The sequence below is a fragment of the Melanerpes formicivorus genome, unplaced genomic scaffold (assembly GCF_026170545.1).
Source record: "Melanerpes formicivorus ecotype bairdi unplaced genomic scaffold, bMelFor1.0.p_v2 SCAF_1, whole genome shotgun sequence".
Lineage (NCBI taxonomy): Eukaryota > Metazoa > Chordata > Aves > Piciformes > Picidae > Melanerpes > Melanerpes formicivorus.
In genome coordinates, this window is record NW_027142353.1 from 19,975,783 (window position 1) to 19,998,567 (window position 22,785).

General features: G+C 42.4%; 1 protein-coding gene and 1 long non-coding RNA gene across 2 annotated transcripts in view; one reads left to right on the top strand and one right to left on the bottom strand.

Moving 5' to 3' along the window:
* The window catches only part of EFNB2 (ephrin B2), a 46,158-nt gene extending 29,154 nt beyond the window's left edge, over positions 1-17,004 (bottom strand). The window contains exon 1 of the mRNA XM_068169463.1: positions 15,835-17,004. Coding sequence (XP_068025564.1) covers positions 15,835-15,962 — 128 coding nt within the window. The 5' untranslated portion in view covers positions 15,963-17,004. The remainder of the gene's footprint in view (positions 1-15,834) is intronic.
* Positions 17,005-17,138: 134 nt separating this feature from the next.
* On the top strand, positions 17,139-20,450 carry LOC137458081 (uncharacterized). Its single transcript, XR_010991571.1, has 2 exons — positions 17,139-17,182; positions 18,927-20,450. It is a non-coding gene; the product is annotated as an uncharacterized lncRNA (long non-coding RNA).
* The last annotated feature ends 2,335 nt before the right edge of the window (positions 20,451-22,785 follow it).

Below are 22,785 nucleotides of genomic sequence, written 5' to 3' on the forward strand. Positions count from 1 at the left end.
GGGACCAGTAACTCCTGTGGAACAGACAGGGAAAAAAGCTTCATATAAAAAGATTTTTAGTGTGGAATCTGTGTCTCAAAATGGGTATGAAATTTTGTTTAAAAGGCACTGCTCCTATGTGAAGTCTCCACAAGAAGAATTACCATAATGTGACAGAGCAAAACTGCAGGCTGGTTTTACACAGGTTAACAAATCAAACTCTGAAACTAGAGAAGCACAGCATTTCATATCATTAGAAGTCCTTTAAGTGAGTTTTGGAAGATACTTTTATTTTCCAGTGCACTATTATTAAATTACTTTAAGACTATAACAAACAGTACATGCTAAATAGGGATGGGTTTAAATTTAAATAAAATGTAAGTTTAATCTGCTGACCTTTACTTACATATAACATTTTTTCATGCACTTAATGCATGTATTCATGTAAGCAATGGTTACTTGCATCAGTAGGACTTGCAGGCTAGCAACTGAATTGTATTCAAAGAAATAAATATCCCTTAATATTTTTACTGTTAAGTACTACATTATACAAAGAAAGATTATAAAATACTGTAACACAAGTTTCTAAAGCTGCAGCTCTTGCATTTCTCACTTCCACTGGAAACAAGGAAATACTTTTTCGGGGCCTCCTCAGGCCCTCCCACAGTAAAACTTGCAGAAAATTCATAAACTGAAACAATCCCCTGAAACTGTAGCTAATTAATTCCCATCCCAGCATTTGTGGTTCCTCCTTGTCCCCTCTCTTCCTCATCTCCAAAGAAGCCCATCTTCTTTTGGACTACATGGGTGAAAAACTTGTAGTGCAGTGAATAAAGAAATGGTCAAGGGTTTATCTTTGTTTCAATTACTACCCTGGACGCAGACTGGTAGCAGCACCACCATTCCATGTGTCCACAGTAGCCATTTTCCTGAACCTATTCTTATTGAAATTGGTTGGAAAACTTGTGCTGACTTCAGTAAGGCAAGGCAATGCAATATATTTACAACTGAAATTTTAATAAGCTACACAAGAATGATTCTGCAGCATTATTATGTTCTCTCAAAATTTAAAGTGGACAGGGAAGGAAGAAAACTTATGAAATTTTAGCTGTTTCACTTATCAATTCATTGCATTACCTTTTGCAAAATACTAGAGGAAAGCATCTGAAATACAAGAAAGGATTTCCAATAAGCATAAAATAAGGATGGGCTGAGAATGCAATTTTTAATTTTTTTTTTTTTTTTTTTGCACGGACTTGCAGGATTTCAGAGACAAATTCTACCACATCACAGTCCTAAAGGCACAGAGTTTTCACCGTTCCTCTTCAAACACATCAGAAAACACCCCAACCAGTTTTCTATAAAGATGCATCATGAGTTTCCTTCACTGACAACTCATGTGACTAATGTGACTACTACTGTTGCAAAGACACAGATACTCACTTCTTCACTCCAGGTGAATTAAGTGAAGGAATGAAGCTTAGGACAGTCACAAGTCTACAGGGGCCATGCTCTTGAGAGAGCACAGAACTCGCAGTTAAGTCATGATATTTAGCAAGAGCCATATCGCTTTTGCCTTTCACAGGTGCACCTGCAACCTGGCACCCAACACACTGGAGACACTCTAAGAGAAAACCTGGCTCACTTAAGAGAAAACCTGTCTCCTTAGAAGTTGTGATGCATGAGGTTACGGATGTGATCTCATTCCATGGAAATAACAAACAATCCAAAGGTGGGGCTGCAGACTCTTTCAGGGCCACCGAATCCTGGGCTCCAGCAGAGGCAGCTGTCTCTTCAATTGCTGTCCAGCAGACTGCGGCATCTCGTGGTGGCCATGGAGTTGGGGATGCCAGGAGCCCCCCTCTCTCCAGCCCACCCCACTGAGCAGCGGTAGCAGCACTCTGCCTTCAACCCCTTGGCATGCAGCTGCCAGAAGGGTTTTGCTGTAGGGCAATGTATGTTTCAACTGAATGCCATCTCTGCCTGCAAGAGATAGTTTAGTTTTGATGGAAAGCTGTCCTTTCCCTCTCTGCTTGGCTCTCACAGAACAAAGCAAAAAAGCCATTTACACAACCAAAACCTTCAGACTCACTTATGTTTTACCCCTCTGTCCCCCACACAAATCCAAGGTGTGAAAATGAATGCAGAGTTCTCCTCCCATAGAGGGCATGTTTTCCTCTGTCTTAAAAAAAAAAAACTTATGAGAGCAAATATCTATCTGTTTGGTTTTAACTCTCTAATGGGAAACAAGATCTGCTTTTTGCAGAAGAACATGCAGCTTGCCTTAGAACATTTACCATGTGGATAAGGCTTGAATTGCTGAAAGAAAAGAACCATGATTCTATTTTTTACTAAAGTTGACAAAGGAACTTTTAAAATAAAATATAGATTTTATATTAATTTTTCATATATGACCTACACATAAAGCATGATTAATAGCAATTAACTTTTTGTATTATTGTGCAGAAAGCAATTACTGCTCTGCTAAAAGTACTTAAAGCACTAGAGAATTCAGATCCATTTACTAAATCAATTCTGGTTACTACAAAAAAACCACTAATGTGCTTCAGGACAGTCTTGTAACTAAGGAAAAGAGGAGGAAAAAAAAAAAAGAATGGATATGACCAGTGTTCTATTTTAAAGTGTATTATATTAACATTTCATCAGCATTTACAGAAATATGAACCCTCACCACACTACTGGACTTGCTTCACTTCAGCAAACAGGGAATGACTCCTTAAATTACTGTTCTCTCTCTCATGAACAAGTGTGGAAACACACAGACACACATTCTCCTTTTCATTGCATTTCAGCAGAAACATGCTTCCTACATAGAATTTAAAAACTTCAAGTGGCTGGAGTGGAGAGATGTAGCCAAACTGTATAAATGGCTTATTCTGAGAATTGCTGAAAGAGAAAACACTCAGTAGGTGCATTGTAATTAGTTGCTCTTTCTAGTTGCCTCTTGACAAATGATGCATGCAGGTCTGGATGAGAGCCCAACTCTTGACCCATGCCACCACTACACACTTTAGTACTTGAGGCAGAAACCCCTAGCCTCAGCATCTTTTCATTTTGTTTTTCTAGAAATGCAGCGCTGGTAATGCACAACGTGAGAACCAGACATGATTAGCAAAGTCGGAATTCTTTCAGAAGTGCATTGTATAGCTATGTCCTAAATATATCTGAGGAAAGCTTCCTGCCTTTGATTTCTTCCAAATATATTGCATGTTTCAGGACTGGGTTAAAGGGCAGAAAATGCAAATACATACAGCAAACGCTGTTCCCACAATGCTTAATGATACGCTTTAGCGACATTTCTAAGCCTTTCAAACAGAAGATATTCATGGGATCATTAATTTAAATACAGGCGATTATAACCCTACTGAGAAATGCAACTTTTGCCACAAAAAATACTCTTAAAAAAATAAACATTTTTTGGAAAGCACTTTACTGCCCCCTTTTGCACTTTAACATTAGAACAGGTTTCAACACGAACATATGTCTGAGAAACACTGTGAAGATATGGGGTAATCCGACATGACATCATATTTACATACTAGTAGACTATCAATCACTGCTTTCAGGCCATCTCCCACTAGCCTACACTGTAAATAAGTGAAGCATCCAGCTTTCATTGTCCCTAATGTTCCACTGAAGAGATTTGTAATGGATGGTTTAAATTACCATCTTCCATTTTAATCTGCATGTATATGGGCAACTGGGAAGGAAAGGGATATTGCTCATTAACACTAGTTGTCTCTAGCACAATTTTCTAAAGCAAAGATCATCTACAATTTGAATTTGTTTTATTCATCAAGAAAAAAAGAATGACAAAGGGCTTTCCAGTCTGAGGCCATTCATGTGTTAGCAATCCCTTAACTGGAAGGATGGGTGTATCCTTCAGAAGAAAAACTTCACAAACTGGCAGGCAAGAATATTTTCATGAAAGGTGAAGACAAGAAGCCTAGACATTCAAATTCTCTGCAAGCCTACAGGCATAAACCCGTTCTGCAACTCCACACTGCAATTACAGCCAGTACAGAATCTACATATGTTTGTGTGGGTCCACATATATCTACAAAAGGTAATAAATCTATAGTCTAGTGGCCAGCTATTTACAAAATACTAATTCGGTATTACAGAGCCACAGGGGGGCCCATCCTGCCTCAACCCTCAGCTTCCATTTGACAAAGTCCATGTGCTGCTGGTGTACACTTATATTTAAACTTAATCCATTTTCCTCTGTCATCCTACAATTATAATACAAGTCACAATAATATTAAATTTCATTGCCTACAGCACTGCACAATTTAACCATTACTGTAATGAAAACTGACTCTCTTTGATATTAACACTGGTGTTTTCTCTCATTTGCTAGCCATGAAATACAGGAAGAGACCAATGTTGTTTTAATTAAAGAACTGTTGTTCAAAATATGCTACTGGGAATATTAAAGTAGCTCTTTGCTCTCAGAGCAAAGATAATCAGGTATTTATATGGTTTGGATTTTTGGGAAAAAAAGAAAATCTGTGTCATGAATTCAGCATAACACAAAACTACTGCTCTGCTCAACTTTTATTCGGAGGCTGGGTGTGCCAAACCCAAGGAAGATGGTGCTTTATTGAAAAGATGTAGAGCAGTAGTTAGCGTGGCATGGAAAGTCAAACCAAACCATGTGTGCTTCTTACACAAGTCACTAAAGTCTTTTGCTTTCAGAAAGCTAACAGGGAGCAGCTGCCATTTGCCAAATAATTACTTTTCAAAAAGGGCACTGTAAATCACAAAAGAAACAATAAAACCAGACTGTTCTATCACTGTGCTATTCTGTGCTCTTCTACACCATTCCCATTACAAAAACAAATGTCTTCTGTCAGCCACAACATAAGGATACCAACCAAAGTTTGCAGTCTTCCTTCTCTTAACTACAATTTGTTCATACCTGTACAGTCTCGTTCCAAGACATGCTCCAAGTAAAGTCTATAAAAGAGGGCGGGGATTGTCTTGTTACTTGATGAGACACTAATAATCAGTGATTATATCTCAAATTCAAAGAAAAAAACACAACTGCTTCCCAGTTGTTAGAAAATGTATGGCTGCATACCATTTGCCTGAATAAATAAACACTGGAAGTAGAACAAGTATTTAACTCATAACTTTAAGGAAAAGTTATGTCAAATCAGTAACAGCTTTGTATGACAAACAAAACCCATTTTGCTTATGCAAAGATTTTCAGATTCCAGTTACAACTGTTTATCACTCCTAGACCACATACTTTTTTGTTTTATATTAAATTAAAAAGGATAATTTTCAGGTGAGAGAAAAAGACCTTGAGCAAAAATCCAAAATGCAAGATCTACAATCAATCTGTACTTGCATTACACATTAAACACAAGATTTAGCCACTCCTAAGTGGGAGATCTTATGTTCTTAGACTAAATACCAACTTTTCCAGTCTGACTTGCACAAGCAGAGTAAAACTGCTACTGTCATCTGCAAGGCAATAGTAATATCTAACAAACCAAGAACGAAATTTTGGCCCACTTCAGGTATGAGCCTCACAAATTACGCAAAAATGACAGTGCAGTAGTTAAAAATTCCTGTAAATGTCCAGAAGTGCACTCAACACTAGATTGGATGACTCTGCCTCACATGGAAGTGTCCAAAAGAGCATGCAACAGGGGGCTGAGGACCGTGAGAACTCCAGCCACTTGATTTTAACCCACTGCCCTGCACCCATGAGATGCTGGCATTTTGTTCAGCCTGTACCACAGGGATGCTCAGCCTGCCTGTGATGTATTCCAAACAGTTTTCTCTAAGGGAGGAAACCTGGGCTCTTGGAACAGCTGGGTTGCTCTCAGGGATTACTAGATACATGCTGCTGGCATTACATGGAACTGCAAGCAAAAGCACAGAAAACTCGATTCCAGCAGAGCTACTGATGCAGCCAGACCTCCAGGGGCACAGCTGATGGACTTGCCCAAGCTATCCCAGATGACAGAAGGGATTGCCACTGGGATGGCTAGGCTGACTACTGGCAACCTAAAGAAAAATTAAGGCTTCTTCTAAATGCAGACTGGGTTGTAGCTTCTGACACTACTTTCTGATACCAAAAAAAAAAAAAAAAAGTCATGAAACTTTAGAGAGATCCGTATTTGTTCAACCCTAAAACACTTTTGTAGTCTGCCCATGGTTCAAGATAGCTCATGATTACATTTGTCCCACTTCAGCAAAAACACTCAGTATTCAGCATGTTTAACACAAGCTTTTCTGAATAAGGACAGTTTTCTGATGCAGGCCCTAGGAGCTCAGTGCCATCATTCTTGCCTTGCTGTCACAGACTGATTCACAGAATGGAAAAGACTGTAATAACAATGAATTGATGAAGATGTAGCTTTTGTTTTTCTTCAAAAGTGCTTGAAAACTGTCTGAAAGAAGGAAAGATGGTTACCATTATAAACAGTCTCCTTAAAAGTATTTATCACACAGACTAGTTATCTTGCCTGCTAGTGTAACCTTTCTTTGTTCAGCTAATCAATATAGCTTGGAAATACCTTGGAGAAAAAGAAAGGAAAAATAAGAAGAAAAAGAAGGAAAAAAAAAAGAGAAGAAAAAGAAAGAAAAAACAACAAAACCTTAATGTCAAGTATCATGCATGATTCAGCTGAAATTAATTAACATGAAGAAAGCAACTTAAGTGTGGACAGCGAACATTACAGGATTGCAAATTCTCAAAAGGAATTATGTTACCAACTCCAAATTTACATTTTATCCAGTCAGGTACAGAAACCAACTGCAGCTCAGGCAGTAGGTAAGCAGATGGCAAGCACCAGCAAAAATGAAAATGCAGAATGATAGTCAGAAGCGCAGTTATGTGTGCTTTCACCAGCACTTGCTGTATAGGTTCCTTAAACAAACTGCTTGAAACTTGCAGAACATCAAAAGCCAGATGGGTCTTCCTGAATGAATCCACAGGCAAGGAGCCAGGATTCCCGTTTGCTGCAGAAATAGGCCTGGACTTGATTTCAGTCTTCTCAGCTCTGACAGGCTGAAATCTGGCAGAACTCCCAATCCAAAATAAAATAGCATTCAATTGCAACTAGGCTTTAACTACTAATAATAAATTTTAAATCTCTCTTATTAGCTTTAACATGTACTTCCCTTTATAGCACTTTGTTCACCTTCCCCACTACTACTCTTTGGTTTGGGTACCCAAGTAAATGTACTATACAAACAAAGTCTAAGAAAACGGTGAGAAGTAATTTGCAGCATCACAGATTTTTTCAGCCTAACACATAATTCCACCATCTAACCTATCCTCCTCATTTTCTGTTGCTACATGTAAAATGTGATTATACTTAAAGTGTACACAGCTCTGAATCCTACAAAATAAAGTTGCGTAAATCCTATTTTAGCCATTAAGCACAAGACATCTGCCCACACTATAGGCAGAAAACCCATCTTACAGCAACGTATATGCCATACACCACGAATGATTCACCTAGCAACATAATCCTCTATGAGCCTTTATCTTTTTTTGTCTCGGAACCTACATTTAAAGGCAGAAGAAAGCACAGACTATTACATCAAAGTTTAAATCAGCTGCATTATAATTACCATGCTGATACCGCAATAAACACTGGGTGTCGGCTGGCCAGGACTGCCAAAAAAGATAGAGGTCCTACCCTCACTCAGCGTCTTTGACAATGTATGTAACTACATCAAAGAAAGGTCTCTCAGTTAATTGGGGGAAGGAAGAACGTACATATTCTTTTTCCTTGAGTAAAATTATAGATTTTGTTCATTATAAGAAACTTCAAATTTTCCCTATAATATAAAAGCAATTATAATGTAAAGCCCTTGAAGGCTAATGCAATAGTCACTTAAATTACCAGAGGAACTTTCATAGAGTTGAATAGGAACTAGACAGAAGCCTTGTACATGCTTTCCTACTCACAACTAGTAAAATACTAAACGCCATTTTCCACTACAGAGCTTAAAATTATCAAGTTTAATTCTGCACTTAAGTCTGCTCTAAGATTTTTGAAAACCAGGCTAAGATTAAACATGAATTTACAAGCATGCCAGAAGGGAGGGGAAAAAAAAAAAAGGTACTGAAGACACTTGCAGTTTAAGGAATTTCTGTGTGCATACTTTATAGCTTCAGTTTTAAAGAGATTATCTGTCCTTGGGGCAGAGGAGCCAAAATGTGGGTTGTTTTTTTTCCCTCTGCCATTTTATTGTCATGTTTGGCTTTCAGAAACGCACTGAGCGCAGTGTGTTTGTTTTCTCAATGTTTCTCTACTGTTTTGGGTTTGGGGTATGTGGTTTGTTTTTTTTTTTTTTCCTCAACTAGGGCAACAGAAGTGCAAATTGCAAAATCTCTTGTGTTTTTGAGTATGTCTTCGAGATAATGCATGTCAGTGAAAACTATTTCAGGAGAGGGGAACCTGCAGAGGATTCTGTATGGGAACAGAAACCTGGTGCACTGCCCAGGACGCGCTCCATAAAGAATTACCCGCTCCTTTCTGTACCCTGACAAACCCACCGAGCCTTATCTGGCACATTTCTGAGATGTGACATGACAGGCAGGTTCGAAAGCTAAATGTTGGATAATGGTGGGCAAACAAAGGACATCGGTTTTCGCATTATTTCTTTAATTACTTTAACCCTTGTTCGAATAGAAAGCATAAGGCCAGAGTAATTCAGCTTCTCTCTTTGTCATTTGCCTGCCATAAATATGCACCAGTCTGCATCTGAAAAGCTGAAGGAGGCCGCAAGCTTGCTGGACATTTATCATGCTCTGTTCCCTGTTAACAAGCAAATACTTTAGTTGAATGGCCCATTAGCAATCATTGTCAAATGCAGAATGCAAGGTGCTTGGATGTGACCGGCCTGTAAATTAGATTGAGGGTGCCCCAGCGCTTTGGAGAATTTCAGCAAACGAATCAGATCTTGTGATACAGATTCGTGGAGGTTAAACTACAAGGGAAGAAACATATCTGAGCACTTCAGGTCCCGTATATTCTGCCAATATGTTCCGCTCCCTATATGCACTTGTTTATTTTTCATTTGCTAAATCACGTCAGCGTCAGCAGCTTGACAGTTTTGGTTCTGGAGTTTCCATTTCTGTCAGAATTGTGACGCTTTCCAGCTTACTATGGGGCAGGATAAGAATGATAAATCCAAGCAAGCAATTAACGACTTTATTAAAACAAACAAATCCACCCCTACCTCCCAAGACGCGGGAAAAAAACCAAAACTAACAAAACCCAACCAACCCTAAACTTTAAAAGTGTCCGAACCACTGCCAAACAAACACCATGAATTCTATTTTTCCGAGCTCATCCCAAGCTCATTCCTCCTAAAGACCCAACTGTTATTGCAGACTTCGGTGTTTTTCCCCCTTCAAGTCTAGACTTCTAGACTCCGCCTAACAAATGCCGAGTGCTTTTTCTACCTCCTTAGCAGACACGCAAGCAGGCAATAAAGTAAATAGTTCTCGTTTGAATCGTACTCCTGATTAGCAATGTAATGCTGACTTGAAGTTGCGGGTGTTTACAGTTGTCAGTTGGGTAGAATAGTAAGCCTTAAGTATTTAGAAGGCTCTTTAAGAGTAAAGGCAAGAAAAAGAAGTCTAAGTAGCTGCACTAGAAGAGGTATTTTGGTACCTTTACAGCTACAGATCGCTTAAAATAAATGACGAAACAATGGCTACATTGTCTGCTGGATGAACTCAGGGGTGACAGCAAACTCATCCCAATGCTTTCAAGCTGGGGTGGAAGGTGGCGGGGGGGGGGGGGTGTGGATTTAGGCAGATGCTTATCTCATTCATTTCTAGATCACTGCCTCCCTTTCGGAAATAAATACCACCTGGAGACTAAGCCAGATCAATTTGGTTATCTGCAACTTCGTTGGTAAATACAAATGGATGGTGTTTTGTTTGTGGGGTGTTTTTTTCTTTTATATTTTTGCAGGATGGGAAACACAAGAGAAGAGATGCTTAAGCATCACCTGGCCAAGGCACAGACAATGCAGCGTGCTTATCTTCACTGCTCCCACGGAGTGCGAGATGGAGACCACAGTCAGAAACACAGCTGAAACCAAAAGGTCTGTTTTCTTTCCAGATAACCTCACTCTTACCTATCCCCTCTGGTCTCTATTCCTTGCCAGCATGCTCCTGCCCTGAAGCCCAAATAGATTAAGGCAACAAATCTCAAGTGCAGCTAATTCTTCAGAAAGGCTGCTGCTAGGGCAGGAGTTAAAAAGGAAAATCTTCCACACCTAACAATTGTACCATCTCAAGTTTTAATCGGTCCCCATCTCTGCAAAAAGCAGTAAATGAAATCTATCTTTACCATATTATACACCACCAATGAGCAAGAACTGAGCAGCTTTTCTTTAACGCTTCAACCATCCCAAGCCACAAGTAGGCCTTTCATACTTTCTAATCCTGGCCCCCAAGTTTTGTGCAGTTCTCACATAATACCTTACAGCCCAGAGCAAGGCCCTTAGTTTCCAATACCCCTTTCAAAGACGTGTCATTTCTAACATCAAGCTAATCTATATGTTGCCATGGCATCACCCTTTATCTGCCTTTACATCTTATGAACTGCATGGATTTACCACATTATTTTTATCTGAAAGACAGAAAATGGTGGTTTTATTGCCATACAATCAGATTACTGCTGCTAGTTTCTCTATGCCTTTTTACCATACTTCAATCAAAAGGGATCAGTTTCTTTATACTCTGCCCTTGATTTACATTACATCTGTAAAGACCTAGTCTGGGTTGTAATCCCCTTATTAACTATGACCAGGGTTGATTTGCCTAAAAATAAAAGCAAATTGTGTCAGACCTTTTCACTTTGTTTTTGATTCGGAACTACAAAATGGATTACTAAAGAAATCTTCAGAGTTCACACGGCTAGTATAGTACTGAATTTAAAATGAGAATTAAACAAGTTAAACATGGGAGCTGTGTCAATGGTTTACATTTTCCATCATGGGAGAAAGGCTGAACTGCATTTCTCTTTGTGTTCTCTGGCTTTAAAGAGACAATGAAGCCACAGGAGTTTTTCCAGGCTTGTCTAACACTGTCCATTTGCCATCCTCCCTTCCTCTGCTTTTCATGCAAACCTCTTCAAGTCTTCTCCCTTGCCACTCCCTCCCTAAATACCAAAAGAACCCTCCCCTTACTCAAGACAAAAGTGTTCTGGTTAAAAGTCTACATTCTGTGACACTGTGTATTTTAATAAAAATACTTCTAGCAGTTTAACATTCCTATTTAAGTTTCCACAATGCCTCACAAAGAATGAGCTCATAAGCAAATCTATGTAGATGTATGATAAATGACCAGAAAAACAGGTTTCTTTATGTCAGCAGCCAAGGCAGGCAGACATTAGGCCCATATGAATAACATTTTAATCACTACTTTTTTCTCAGAGCAACACATTCTTCTCATTTGCAACAAGCAGTTTCAAGTACTGCAGGTTGCACGACACAGGAAGAGTAGATTTAAAAAAAAAAAAAAAACGCCCCAAAAGCAACCCTGGCTCTGACTGCTGCACAGGGTTGAAAGGCCTGTCTTTGCCAGCATGTCACAGCAGTCACCTCAGGTCCTCCACTGACTTCCTATTAATTTCAGGAACCTTGGCTGAGAATTTGAGTGTCACACCTGAAGCAATGTGATCTCCTTATCTCCTTAAAATAAAACAGGGAAGTGGGGGGTGGGGAGTAGGAGGCAAGAGGAGCAAGGAGCACTAGAGGTATTTTTTCTGTGTGGGTAGAGGGAGAACTTCAGTGATTTTCATTTGACTTTTAGTCATTGCCTTTTTAAAGGCAATTACTTCATTAAATAAAGTGAAATAATGCAGCACATCTTACAGATAACACGCTTTAAGATAATGACTATAAAAAATATTGCAATTATACTCCACATATAAAAGGCTGGAGCAAATAACCAGCTCAAAAATTCATCCTTCAGTTTCTTCTGAATTCATTTTGCTAATTCAATTACATTTTTGGGACTTGGCTATGAATGTCAGATATCAAATAGATTGGAAGCCACCACTCAGTCCCTGGATTAGCATACCAAGTGTCAACAGCTATGTTTTGGGTACAATTTTGAAGCACGTGCTTAAATTTTTAAATCTTAACTTACCACTCCTATTTTTTCATCTTAAAGCTGCAATTGCTGAGGCTAGAAAAGTGTGGTCCCATGACACAGGAATCACAAATAAATTCTTGTAGGTGAGAGGCTCCTAAACATCTTGTGAGATACCGTTTTAGCAAGCTCTTTGTGCTCCAGCTGGCTTGCCTGTCCTGTGAAACAAGGGCTGTCCATTACCTACAGTTTATCATCCTGACAAAATGTGAGGAATGTGGATGTGAAAGCACTAACAATTCCACCCCTGGTGCTTTCTCCTCTTTCCTCTCTATATTAAAACCGACAAGATTAACCCAAATGCAAACTGCAGAGCATAGTTCAAGAGGCTATTCAATTGGTAGTGAATGTGCATTTGTTTACCTACAAAAATAAGAATTTCAGATACAATGAAAAGCAGGGCAGTCTATATGCTACTGAATAGAATATTTAACAGGGTCATCAATTGTAGCTTAGTTTATCAGTTTCTGACATGCTAGCATTCAGAGGTATATATGGATTATTTCACAGTCTAACTGATTATTAGAGGGAGAGAAGAAGAGTTACATAATCTAACTTAATCGATGTCAAAAGCATCATTTGTGATGATAACCTTCTATTTGTTACTTGTCTTTACTCACTAGCCTATACTGCAGGGGAATAGCAACACTCAGACGTAAGCAATGGATTTTTTGAATGAGATTTCTCCACTGCTTGACTTAAAGGTCCTCCATAACACTATGTGCCTCTGACTGTGTGTCAGAGCCCTTGCAAGTGAAATCGAGATAATACATGCTACCTATAAACGTCATTTGTCTTGGCAGGCACAACATAGGGAGAAAGTCCCATATTAGAAAGTGTCAACAGGACTTACATCTACAGAGCAATTTTTCTGTGTTTTCATAATCATGAGAAGTTGCAGGTATAATTACTTTCTGTGTGTCACCTAAATTGTCACTTGTTATTTGGTTGGGGTAATATAAGCAGATCTCTAAAAAGGGTGAGAGGGGAGGAAAAGGGGAGGCAGATCTGTGTTCAAATAGTTACAGCATATTCTCCATCCCAGCCACCTGCTAGAAATTATAACCTCTAGACTTCAGTGCAAACCCAATTCAATTTAAATGCCCACCTTAACCTAAAATTTATTATTTTATACTTTATATTAACTACTCCCAGCATTTAATTGCCTACCTGTTCAGCAGATTTATGTGTCAAGGCTTTCAGTAATTAAATGTGCAGCCTCCCTGAATAAATTAGCCAGCAAAGATAGTTATTATTTCAAACCTAGAAAGGAGCTGCATTATTATCCTGTGCCAAGATCTATTCAGCAGCTTACTTATCAAGCTAACATTCAGCTTGAATTCAGTGAGGACAACCTCATCTAAGGAGAAATTATTCAGTATCCTTCAGGCAAACAATTGTGACAAGAATTAGTAAGAAATCCTGCTCTGAGAAGTGGAGCTGTCTCACCGGCAGCAATATTGGTAATGCATTCGTAAGCTTCCTGAAACTACAAGCCTCCAAGTGGCCTATAAATCACTAGCCCCAGCAATTGAAAAGACTAATTTTAATAGTGTACTTCTTCACTGTGGTGATTAAGCCTCAATGAATCACTCAAGAAAACTCAATTACATCAACAGCACAACCTATTTTTAAGCGTGCATTTAAGCTGGAAAAGTAATTAGACATTATCATTAGATCTACCATTAACAACATGAAGCATTTTTGGTAATCAAATAGTTTAGAATTAGCCAAATGGAAACACAACTAGTATTTGATAAAGGAAGCATATCCCCAGGCTCTGTAAGATGAGTTGAATTCAGCTGCTCGGATAGTTTTCATTTCACTGGTGGCTAATAAAAGCCATCAAGGTAAGTGAAAGCAGCGAAGGCAGGTTGGGGCTGGCGGAGGAGCGGCCGGAGCAGCAGCGGGCTCTTCTGCATTGGAACAGTGACCTCTGTAGGCACGAACTCACACAGCTCGGGGATGCAAGAGCCCTCCCCTGCCTCTAGGGCTGGAGCCGAGCCTGTTTCCCCTAGCACAGCAGGCCCACTAACGCACTGCAACCCCCGCTCACAGCCTGTGACTTTCTAGAATTCAAACTGTCTTATAAACCCCGCTTTATAACCGTCCGGGTCGCTTTATTGTCAGATGTTATGCCGTACCTTTCTTACGCCAAAGAAAAGCTTTAGTTCTGTAGCGTCATATAAGCGCAGAGTCAGAGACTGGAGCTAAACTGTCTTAACTGGCTTCCCACCTGGTGTGTATATATATAATGATCATTTGCATGCAACTGGGAATAAAAACATGGAACTGAACAGTCCACAGAATTTCTTCTCACTTTCCTCCTTCACCACCACCTCCCCTGCCCCCCGCCCCTCCACCCCCTTTTTAAACAAAGATCAGAAAACTTTTCTGTAAGGGAATCTGTAAAGATACACCCAATGTGTCCATTATTGAAATACACTGGCATGAATCTGCAGCGAGTTTTCACTTCGGGGGAAACAGCGGTGGAGAAAGACTGTAATGCAAAACTACTTGATAAACTTGAAGCTACTCCAAACTTTGAAATCTTCACTAAACTCATGGAAATCCTGCCGCCTACATTAATCCCTGATCCAGGAAATACCCCATTCTTGTCTCGTCGTCACCTAGCATTTCCTCTAAAACGTGCCCCAGGAAAAGAAATTACTTTGTGGATTTAATAAAAAAGGAAAAAAAATCTAAATTTAATGAATATTATTTGCTTTTAAACATATAATGGAATACATGGCGTGAGTTAAAATTATTTTAGCCTATTTCTGGTGTGAAAAATCCCTAAACTCACTACAGATTATTTCTTCCTATTGCTATTTTTCTTTAATAAAATAGTGGGTTTAGTATAAAGAGTTCAAAGGATTTCACAACTGAGCAACGTCAAAAAAATAGACTTTTTTTCCCCATCACTGCCTCAGATTTCCCTTTAGAAAGATGGCCCACTTAGCAAAAAGTTCTTCTTTCCAGTAGCAGTAATTTTCTATGTTTAAATAAAGAAGTTTCTTAAAAGATACACCTCTATTTTCAGAGTGTGCTTTGGTAGTGAAGTCCTGGGAACACATGTGCTTTTTTGCCTGGGATTGTTAATGAAGAATGACACTAAATGGTTGTGTGATGGGTAATGCTTAGTTCATTACTCACTGACATGTGCCTTGACACCAACTCCACAACCAAATTTAGCCCTGTTATAAGCAGATGTAACTTCGCTGGAGTCAAATGGGATGAATTTGCATCTGCAGACGGAGAAGTTGAAGAGTATCACCCTTTCCTGGTAAAGCCCAGCCCGACCCGCCTCCGCTGCTGCTCCGACCCCGGGGGAGGCGGCGGCTCCGACGGAGTGGGGCCTGGACCCCACCCGCAGCTTCCAGTCTGATGCCGCCGCCCCGCTCCCGATCCACCGCCCCATCCCGGCTCCCCCTCCCTCTCGTAACCCTCCCGCCGGCGTCAAGCAGCGGTGGGGCAGCTCCGCCGTAACAGACCACCTGCTCCAGGGAAGAGCAGATCCCACTGCCAGCCCAGGCTTGAGTCCCTAGCAGCCGCCGTTCACAGTGGCCCCCGCCTCGTCCCCAGTGGCCGCAGCCCTGTCCTCCCCACACCCGTCCTGCACACCGCGGCGGTGGGCACCGCCGCCTCCCGGGATAAAGACGGCGGGAGGGAGCGAGATGGAAACTTACTTGGGATTGGAAGAATTCCAATATATGGGGTCTAAAACGATGGACCTCGCCAGCGCAGTTCTGCATAAAACCATCACGACTCCCCAAAAGTACTTCCAGGCGGAGGCGTCTCGCCTCCGCGCTGCCATGGTCGCAGGCGGCACCGAGTACCTCCCCGGAGCGTCGCCAACTCCGCTGTGCGGCTTCCCCGCACCTGAGCGGCAACAGAGGAGCGTGAGTGCCCAGTATCCCAACAGCCGGGAGGATGGGTTAAGAAAAAATAATTGGAAGAAAAATAAAAATCACATACGAAGCGTCAATGATGCACTTGGCGAGAGCTGCAAGCAGATCTACTGAGTCATGTATGCCACTCTTATATAGGAAATTCTCCTGCGAGACACGATCCAAGCTACCTCAGAAGTAACAGCAGTAACAAAAACAACAACAAAAAAAGGCAAATGCCTCAGTCTTTCCTCTTACTGGGGGTCTCCCGGCTGCCTTGAAAGATGCCACGCAAACTACCAACTCCCATTTGGATCCAGTGCGCCATACACGTTCACAGTGTCTAAGGCTCGCGTGCAAATGAGTTAAAAAAAAAAAGAAGGGAAAAAAAAAGATGGAAACAAAAGAAAAAAAAAATAAAAACGGAGGTAAAATGAAAGGGTGGTGGGAGAAATGAAAGGTTGGAGGAAAGGGACACAGCATCAGCAGGAGGCTTCTCCTGTGTGTGTCTCTCACTGCTCCCTGCAGTTTGCAATCCGCACAGGCACCAGCTCGGGCTGTTTCGGGGAGCTCGGAAGCAACCGCAAGTCAATACATCCACTCCAAGAGTAAGCTCTGGCAGTCATGGAGAAGTGCATCCGCAAGGCTCCGGCTTCCCCAGGGGGCACAGCTGTCCTTGTCGCCAGCAAAGACCCCGTAGCGAAAGAGGGCAAGAAACGGGTACAAAATAATTTTAAATAACCCAAAACAAAACAGGGGTGCGGGTAAGGAGGAATCGAAGCATCAAACCGTCCTTCTCTCTCCCGTTCCGCGATCCGCAGTGCGCGACGCAGCAGCAAGATGATGAAGAAAGCCGGGCGTGCGACTCGCACCGCCGCGCAGCCTAACGCGGAGGAGCAAGAAAGAGGTCGAGCCGCGATGCCGTTTCTGCTTCCCTTCTGCTGTTGCCACCACAGCTAATCCCCAGAACAGGAGCGCGGCCAAGAGCAGCGCGTCGCTGTAGCCATATAAGCGCGGCCCTGCCGCCCCGCCGCCGCTGCTCATAGGGCCGCCGCCGGGCTGCCACGCTGGTTGGGCGCCGCGTGTGTCATTTACCGCCGTGGCAGTGGGCGGGGCTACACAGAGCCCCACGGAGCAGGGACGGCAGGTAACACCCTCCCCAGCCTTGCGGGCGGTTGCCAGGCTAGGGGGCTGCTCAGTATTTCTTAGTCAAGCCGGAGCTGAGCGGAAGGCGCAACTGCGCCACGCGAGGCGAAATCGGCGGGTGGCGGGGGGGGCGAAAGGCATGCAATTAAGTGAAAGACACCCTTCTCCCCCCCCGCCCCCCCCCCCCCCCCCCGAATCTCCTTTACGAAAATCGCGCGGTTTTCAAATACACTGCTGTTTAAAGAGTGGGGGGCAGCGGCAGGGCTCTCTTGCACCCGCTCCGCTGCTAAGGAGCACTGTCGCTCCTGGGAGAGGGCTGCCGATGCTCTGCAGCAGCGGCTGCCGCTGCGCGGGGAAGCACTGGAGACAGGCTTCCGCTGACGCGGAACTCTCCGCGCAACGTTCCGCAGGTGCCACGCAGCGGGTGGGATGTATGTTGTGTGGGGCAGGGGGCTCTCCCACACTCGAACCCGACCGGCCCTTCCCGGGGATTCTCTGAGTTTTCAAAGTTTATCTGGTTACGCAACGATTAGTCTTGGGCAGTCCTGAAATACAGGACTTGGGCACGCGGAGCGTCTCCAAAGGGCTGAGGATCCAGGGGTAGGTAGGAGCGCTGAAGCCGTATGCCGTGCCAGTTCCCTCACCCTTTCTTGAGCGATCGCTCAGCGCCTTTACCTTCCTTTCCATACTTTTTTTCTTTTTAGGGGGGTGGGGGGAGAAAATTATCAGATCCGGTTCTTTTTCAAACCCCACGTATCTCGACAGAACCTGGCCCTTTCATTTCATTCTACTATTAATTTTAGGCCGGATGGAACTGCCTCTAGGCAGCGCTGGAGATGATTCCCAGAGGGGTGGGGAAGGCGCCGGCGGGTGGCCTCAGAGCCCGCGGGTGCGCCCGCCGCTGCGCTAGGGGCCCGGCGCGCCGCGGCTCCCCTGGCCATTCCACGGGGCCACAGCTCCCACTAGCGGCTAGTGATAGCTCGCCGCGGGTGTGTAGGGGGCGCGGTGCGTCCCCTGTCCGCGGTTCCTCGCGTCCTGTCCTGGCCGGAGCCTACTCGGGTTCCACAGCCGGCGGCCATTGTCTCGGTTAAGTGGCACCAGGCCGGGGAGGTGACACAGGCGAACCGTACGCCACAAGAACTGCACCGTGGTTGTACGCGGGTCGTTTAGAATCGCAGTTGCTACTGTAAAATTAAGGGGGTTACCGAATTCCTTCCAGTAGGGAGTTCTTGCCAAAATTCTGCAGAAAGGATTTTCCGAGGAAACTGCAACACTCCTTCTGTCAAACCTTTTATTTAAGGTTTGCATAGACTATGCTACAAAAGACCGCAGTAAAGAGCCGATTTCACGTAATTTTATTCCCGAATAAATATGGCCATTTAATTAAAAAAATCGAGTTGGTGGTGGTGCTTGTTCGGCTTCTAGACGGATGCGGAAAAGGCCTAATAAGGAAAACGAATGACACTGTAATTCGTTTCCCTGATCAATTTGGAAGAAAGTGATCACTTCCCTCCACCACCACCTTTTTAACTAAATTGGTGTTTCAGCCCAGCCTGGCAAAGACCGCTCCTCTCACTCGCAGCAGAAGGGGAAGGGGATTTGAAGCACGCTCGATGTCCCATAGATTTTGTGTTGTTTGGTATTTGTTCTAATGAAATCTACCAGTCAAGGAAACCAGTTTATTTTTCGCACTAAAAACACTGAATAAGTTTTAAGTAAACTGTTTAATTAAATTTAATTTCCAGTGAGGAAGGAATTGCAGATCTGTCGAAGCAATTTGGTGGAAAAGGAGCTGATTCCCAGGGCGGAAACTTCGCACTCGAGTGGGAGACAGAGATTGGGTATCTATGCACATTGAGGGGCATCATCAAAGGAAAGCTTTGCCAGTAAGGGGAGGAAAACACTTAATTATTAAACTTTTAAACAAATGTGGTGTGTACCCAGTCGTGAAGCCAATGTAAACACCGAGCCTGATAAGTGCTTCTAGCAAGAGAGACGTGTGAAATAGGTTCACCTCAATTTTGTGATGCTGCTTCTTCTGTTTGTTTTAAAGCAAAAGGTTACGAGTGGTGTTTTGTAAAAGCTGTGAGTAAACTGTGACCTCTAACTCTCTGTATCCTTGCTTTAAGTAAACCAGAGGAAAGGAAGAGCCCTGGTATTGTCTGAAAATATCCTCTTGTAGCTAAATATATCTCTCAACTTCTATTGTCCAGCATCTAATCATTTTGCTTAAATACAGCTGGTTTACTCTCCAGCATCCTCTTAATGTGCACTGTAGGTGTATTAAATCCTTGCTAATAAAATAACTTTTAATTAAGAATCCAGAGAAAACTGAGAACTTCTGGCTGAGATAACCCAAGCAACAAAGAGTGGAACGTCTGAAGACTTGCAAGCTCGGGGGCTGCGCCTCTCTGGTCACCCTTTTTGACCGAGGAGCTGGAGTGGGGGAAGGGGCGCTTTCTGCGCCGATGAGTTAACTTGTGGGTCCGGTGGCGCTCGGAGAGGCCGCGGCGGCGCCGAGCGGCCGCGCTCGCTGCCTATTCCCGTCTGCCTGCTCCATCGGCCCCCAGCTGCCCCATCTCGCTTCCGAGGAGCAGCAGGAATCGTTTCCCTTGGAGAGTAGGGGTGAGGGAGGGGAGTTTAAAACAAAACAAACAAACAAAACCCCAAACCTAAACAAAAAGCTTATAAACAGTAGGAAGTTAGCGATCCGCTTCGGCCGTCGTAGCGGCTTCTCCGGGGGGCTATTTCAGGAGCAGGTTCTGGCGGGTATTTCGGTCTTCGCGAGGAACGCGGTTTCCTGGCAGACAAATCCACAGAGGACAGGCTTCTGAGAGAAGGAAATCCTGCTACGGTCGTGGGACTGGCGGTGGGCTCCCCGCGAGCCCTGGTCTGGAGGGTGGGGAACGGACAGATGAGGGAGGGATGGAGGAATGGATGGAACCAGTGAGCAGTTGAGACCTGTCTTTCCCTCCACGTTTAGGGAAAAAGGAGGGCGCTGTCCTTTGCACTGCTTAAACCTTTGTTTCCTGTACCTCATCCAGCCTTATAGCAAAAAGTGTAGTTATTGGTGAATAAACCTGTTTGGCTTCTTCCTGACAGCAATGTGGGCAATAATTACACAGTTACTGTCTCTGGTCCTCTGCAATCTGTAACAGAGCTAATCTGAATGGGATGAGGCTCATAACCCCTGCTTCTCTTAAACATCACTTTAAACATCGGCAATGAAAATATGTGACATTACTTGAAAAAAGCACCAATTTTGAAAGTTGGAAAAAAGATAACTCAGTAGATACACCTGCTGCTAAATTTAATAAAGACAAATGAACACATGATTGACACTTCAGGATTTAATGATTGTTTACTATTTGTGCAAAAGTACAAGCATGCATGGATACTTGAAACAGCTCCAAATATTCACAATATAACAATGCATTTTCTCCACGTAAGGCAGAGAGAGCATATATCTAATTCTTGTTTTTTCTTCTCTTTGTTTTATAACCAGAGTTTTCATTAACCATAGCTTCTTAGAAAATGAGGTTGGCTCCTCCTAAATACAGCCATAAAATTCAATCAGCATTGTAAAATAAGTTAGTAGATTTTAGCCATGCATTCAAGTTTTCCATGTGACTTATTTTTTTATACCAGTTCTCAGTTTCACTGTGAAAACAAAAATTCTTACTTTTGTTTTTTTTTTTCGGCCTGTAATCTGTTGAGTAACAAACAAGATCTGTGATCAAACCTCTGCTACATGACCAGCCCTTTGCAAGGGCTTATGTCCCCTTGTACAGAGCTGACCGCTAAGCCAGCGCAACCCTTGGTACTACCTGTCTATCCAGATAAGATGACTGGAAGAATCTGGTTCAGTATGGAAATGCCAACAGCACTCTTAGCTGGCTAACAAAACAAGGAGTCAGGAAGAGGGGGATAACCTGAAAACACACATTTGGTGGTACAAGTATGAAGATGGAACAGAGATTCATGAAAGTCATGGTTTAGTTCCAGCTGGGTAGGCCTATTGGTCCAAAACTAACAGCCCAAGCACTTTAACCATATCTTCCTTTCTAGGAATGAGCCTTGAGCACATAGGCAGCTCCAGTTCTCTTAGGAAATAAATCACCTCTGCAATACAAACTGAAAAGTGTTTATCGAATTGAGTTTCAGCTGAACTTGCACTCAGCTAGGACTCTGCAATAAGAGAGCTAATAGTTTTTCTCCTGCTTGCCAAAGAGACAACATATCCCAAATACTCTAAAAACATTTAGCTAGACAATTCATGCAGTGAATCACAACCAACATCTTCATACTAGGTGTACATACCAAAAAAAAAAAAAAGTCACAGAAACTCAATTCTGAGAGCACACATTAATAGCTTCAGAAGGAGGGGTTCACAATCCTGGAATAAGGACAATAGACGAGGTACATGAGGTGGCACAAAGCTTAAAAAGAGAGAGAATTTAGATCTTTCTTTTTCAAGACAAGCAGGAGATGAAGTATAGATACTCTAATATAATACTGACACATCTGTCTATACAGAAGTATGCAGTTGCTTTGGCAGCTTAGACATTTCCCCAACCAAATAGTCTCTGCTGCACTAAGCTTCATGGACAGCAGTTCTCCCAATACATTTCATAGCAGTCAGCTTTCCACTTGCGCTTGGAAAAATGGTAACAACCATCACACGATCATAGGAAGTTCAAAAAGCAGTTTAACAGATATCTAATGTAATAGCACACTGCTAGGATACCACTGTAAGGCCTCTATTGCCTCTGCCATAAATGCATTGTTTGGTGTTAAAATAACTATTTGGGACATTTATGAACAGGGAAGGGCTGGAAAAACTTGAGATCTCTTTGTAGCGACGTAAGGAAAATGAACACAGCTCAAGGTTTAAATGGCAACAACAAATGCCTACTTGTCTCTCTAGTCAAGGGGAAAGAAAAACACAAACCAGAGGAGGACAAAAATTGTCTAACCAAAATTTCAAGTTGAAACTTCACCCGACAATTTCTAACAGCACTTTCTCTAGGTAAGTTAGTATCTTCATGAAGACCCTCATATAGAGCTCATACTCAGTTTAATCATTGCCAAAACGTGTCCACGTTCTAATCTACTTTGCATTATGATGCATTATCAAGTTTCAAGGGAATTAAAAGAACATCTCAAGTTCTTACCATCAAAAGTCAATTTACCCCCTCCCAAACTGGGCACCTCTATTTTCCTAGAAATCTACAGTATCCTTGAAGTCTTACAGCAATGTTAAAAGAGAAAACCCAGAATAATGCAAATGTAACATTCACCTCTACCGGGTCTGCAAAAAGCTGTAAGAATCACCAAATGCTTTAGGACAGAGAAGAGACGGTGGTTTCTACCAACTGAACTTTGTCTCAGCAGCAAATATGCAGCTGCTTTTCCTTTGTTGAGGACCCAGGCAAGGGAACACGGGTATGGAATGGCAGAAGGGGCCATCTAATTGTGATGGGACATTCTGTCCACATAATTCTACAGGTGGGACTGAAAATAACATCTCACAGTCTAAGACTAAACAATGTTAAGTGTAAAGAACAAATGCTACTATATAGCAGCAAATTAGTGATGCAGAAC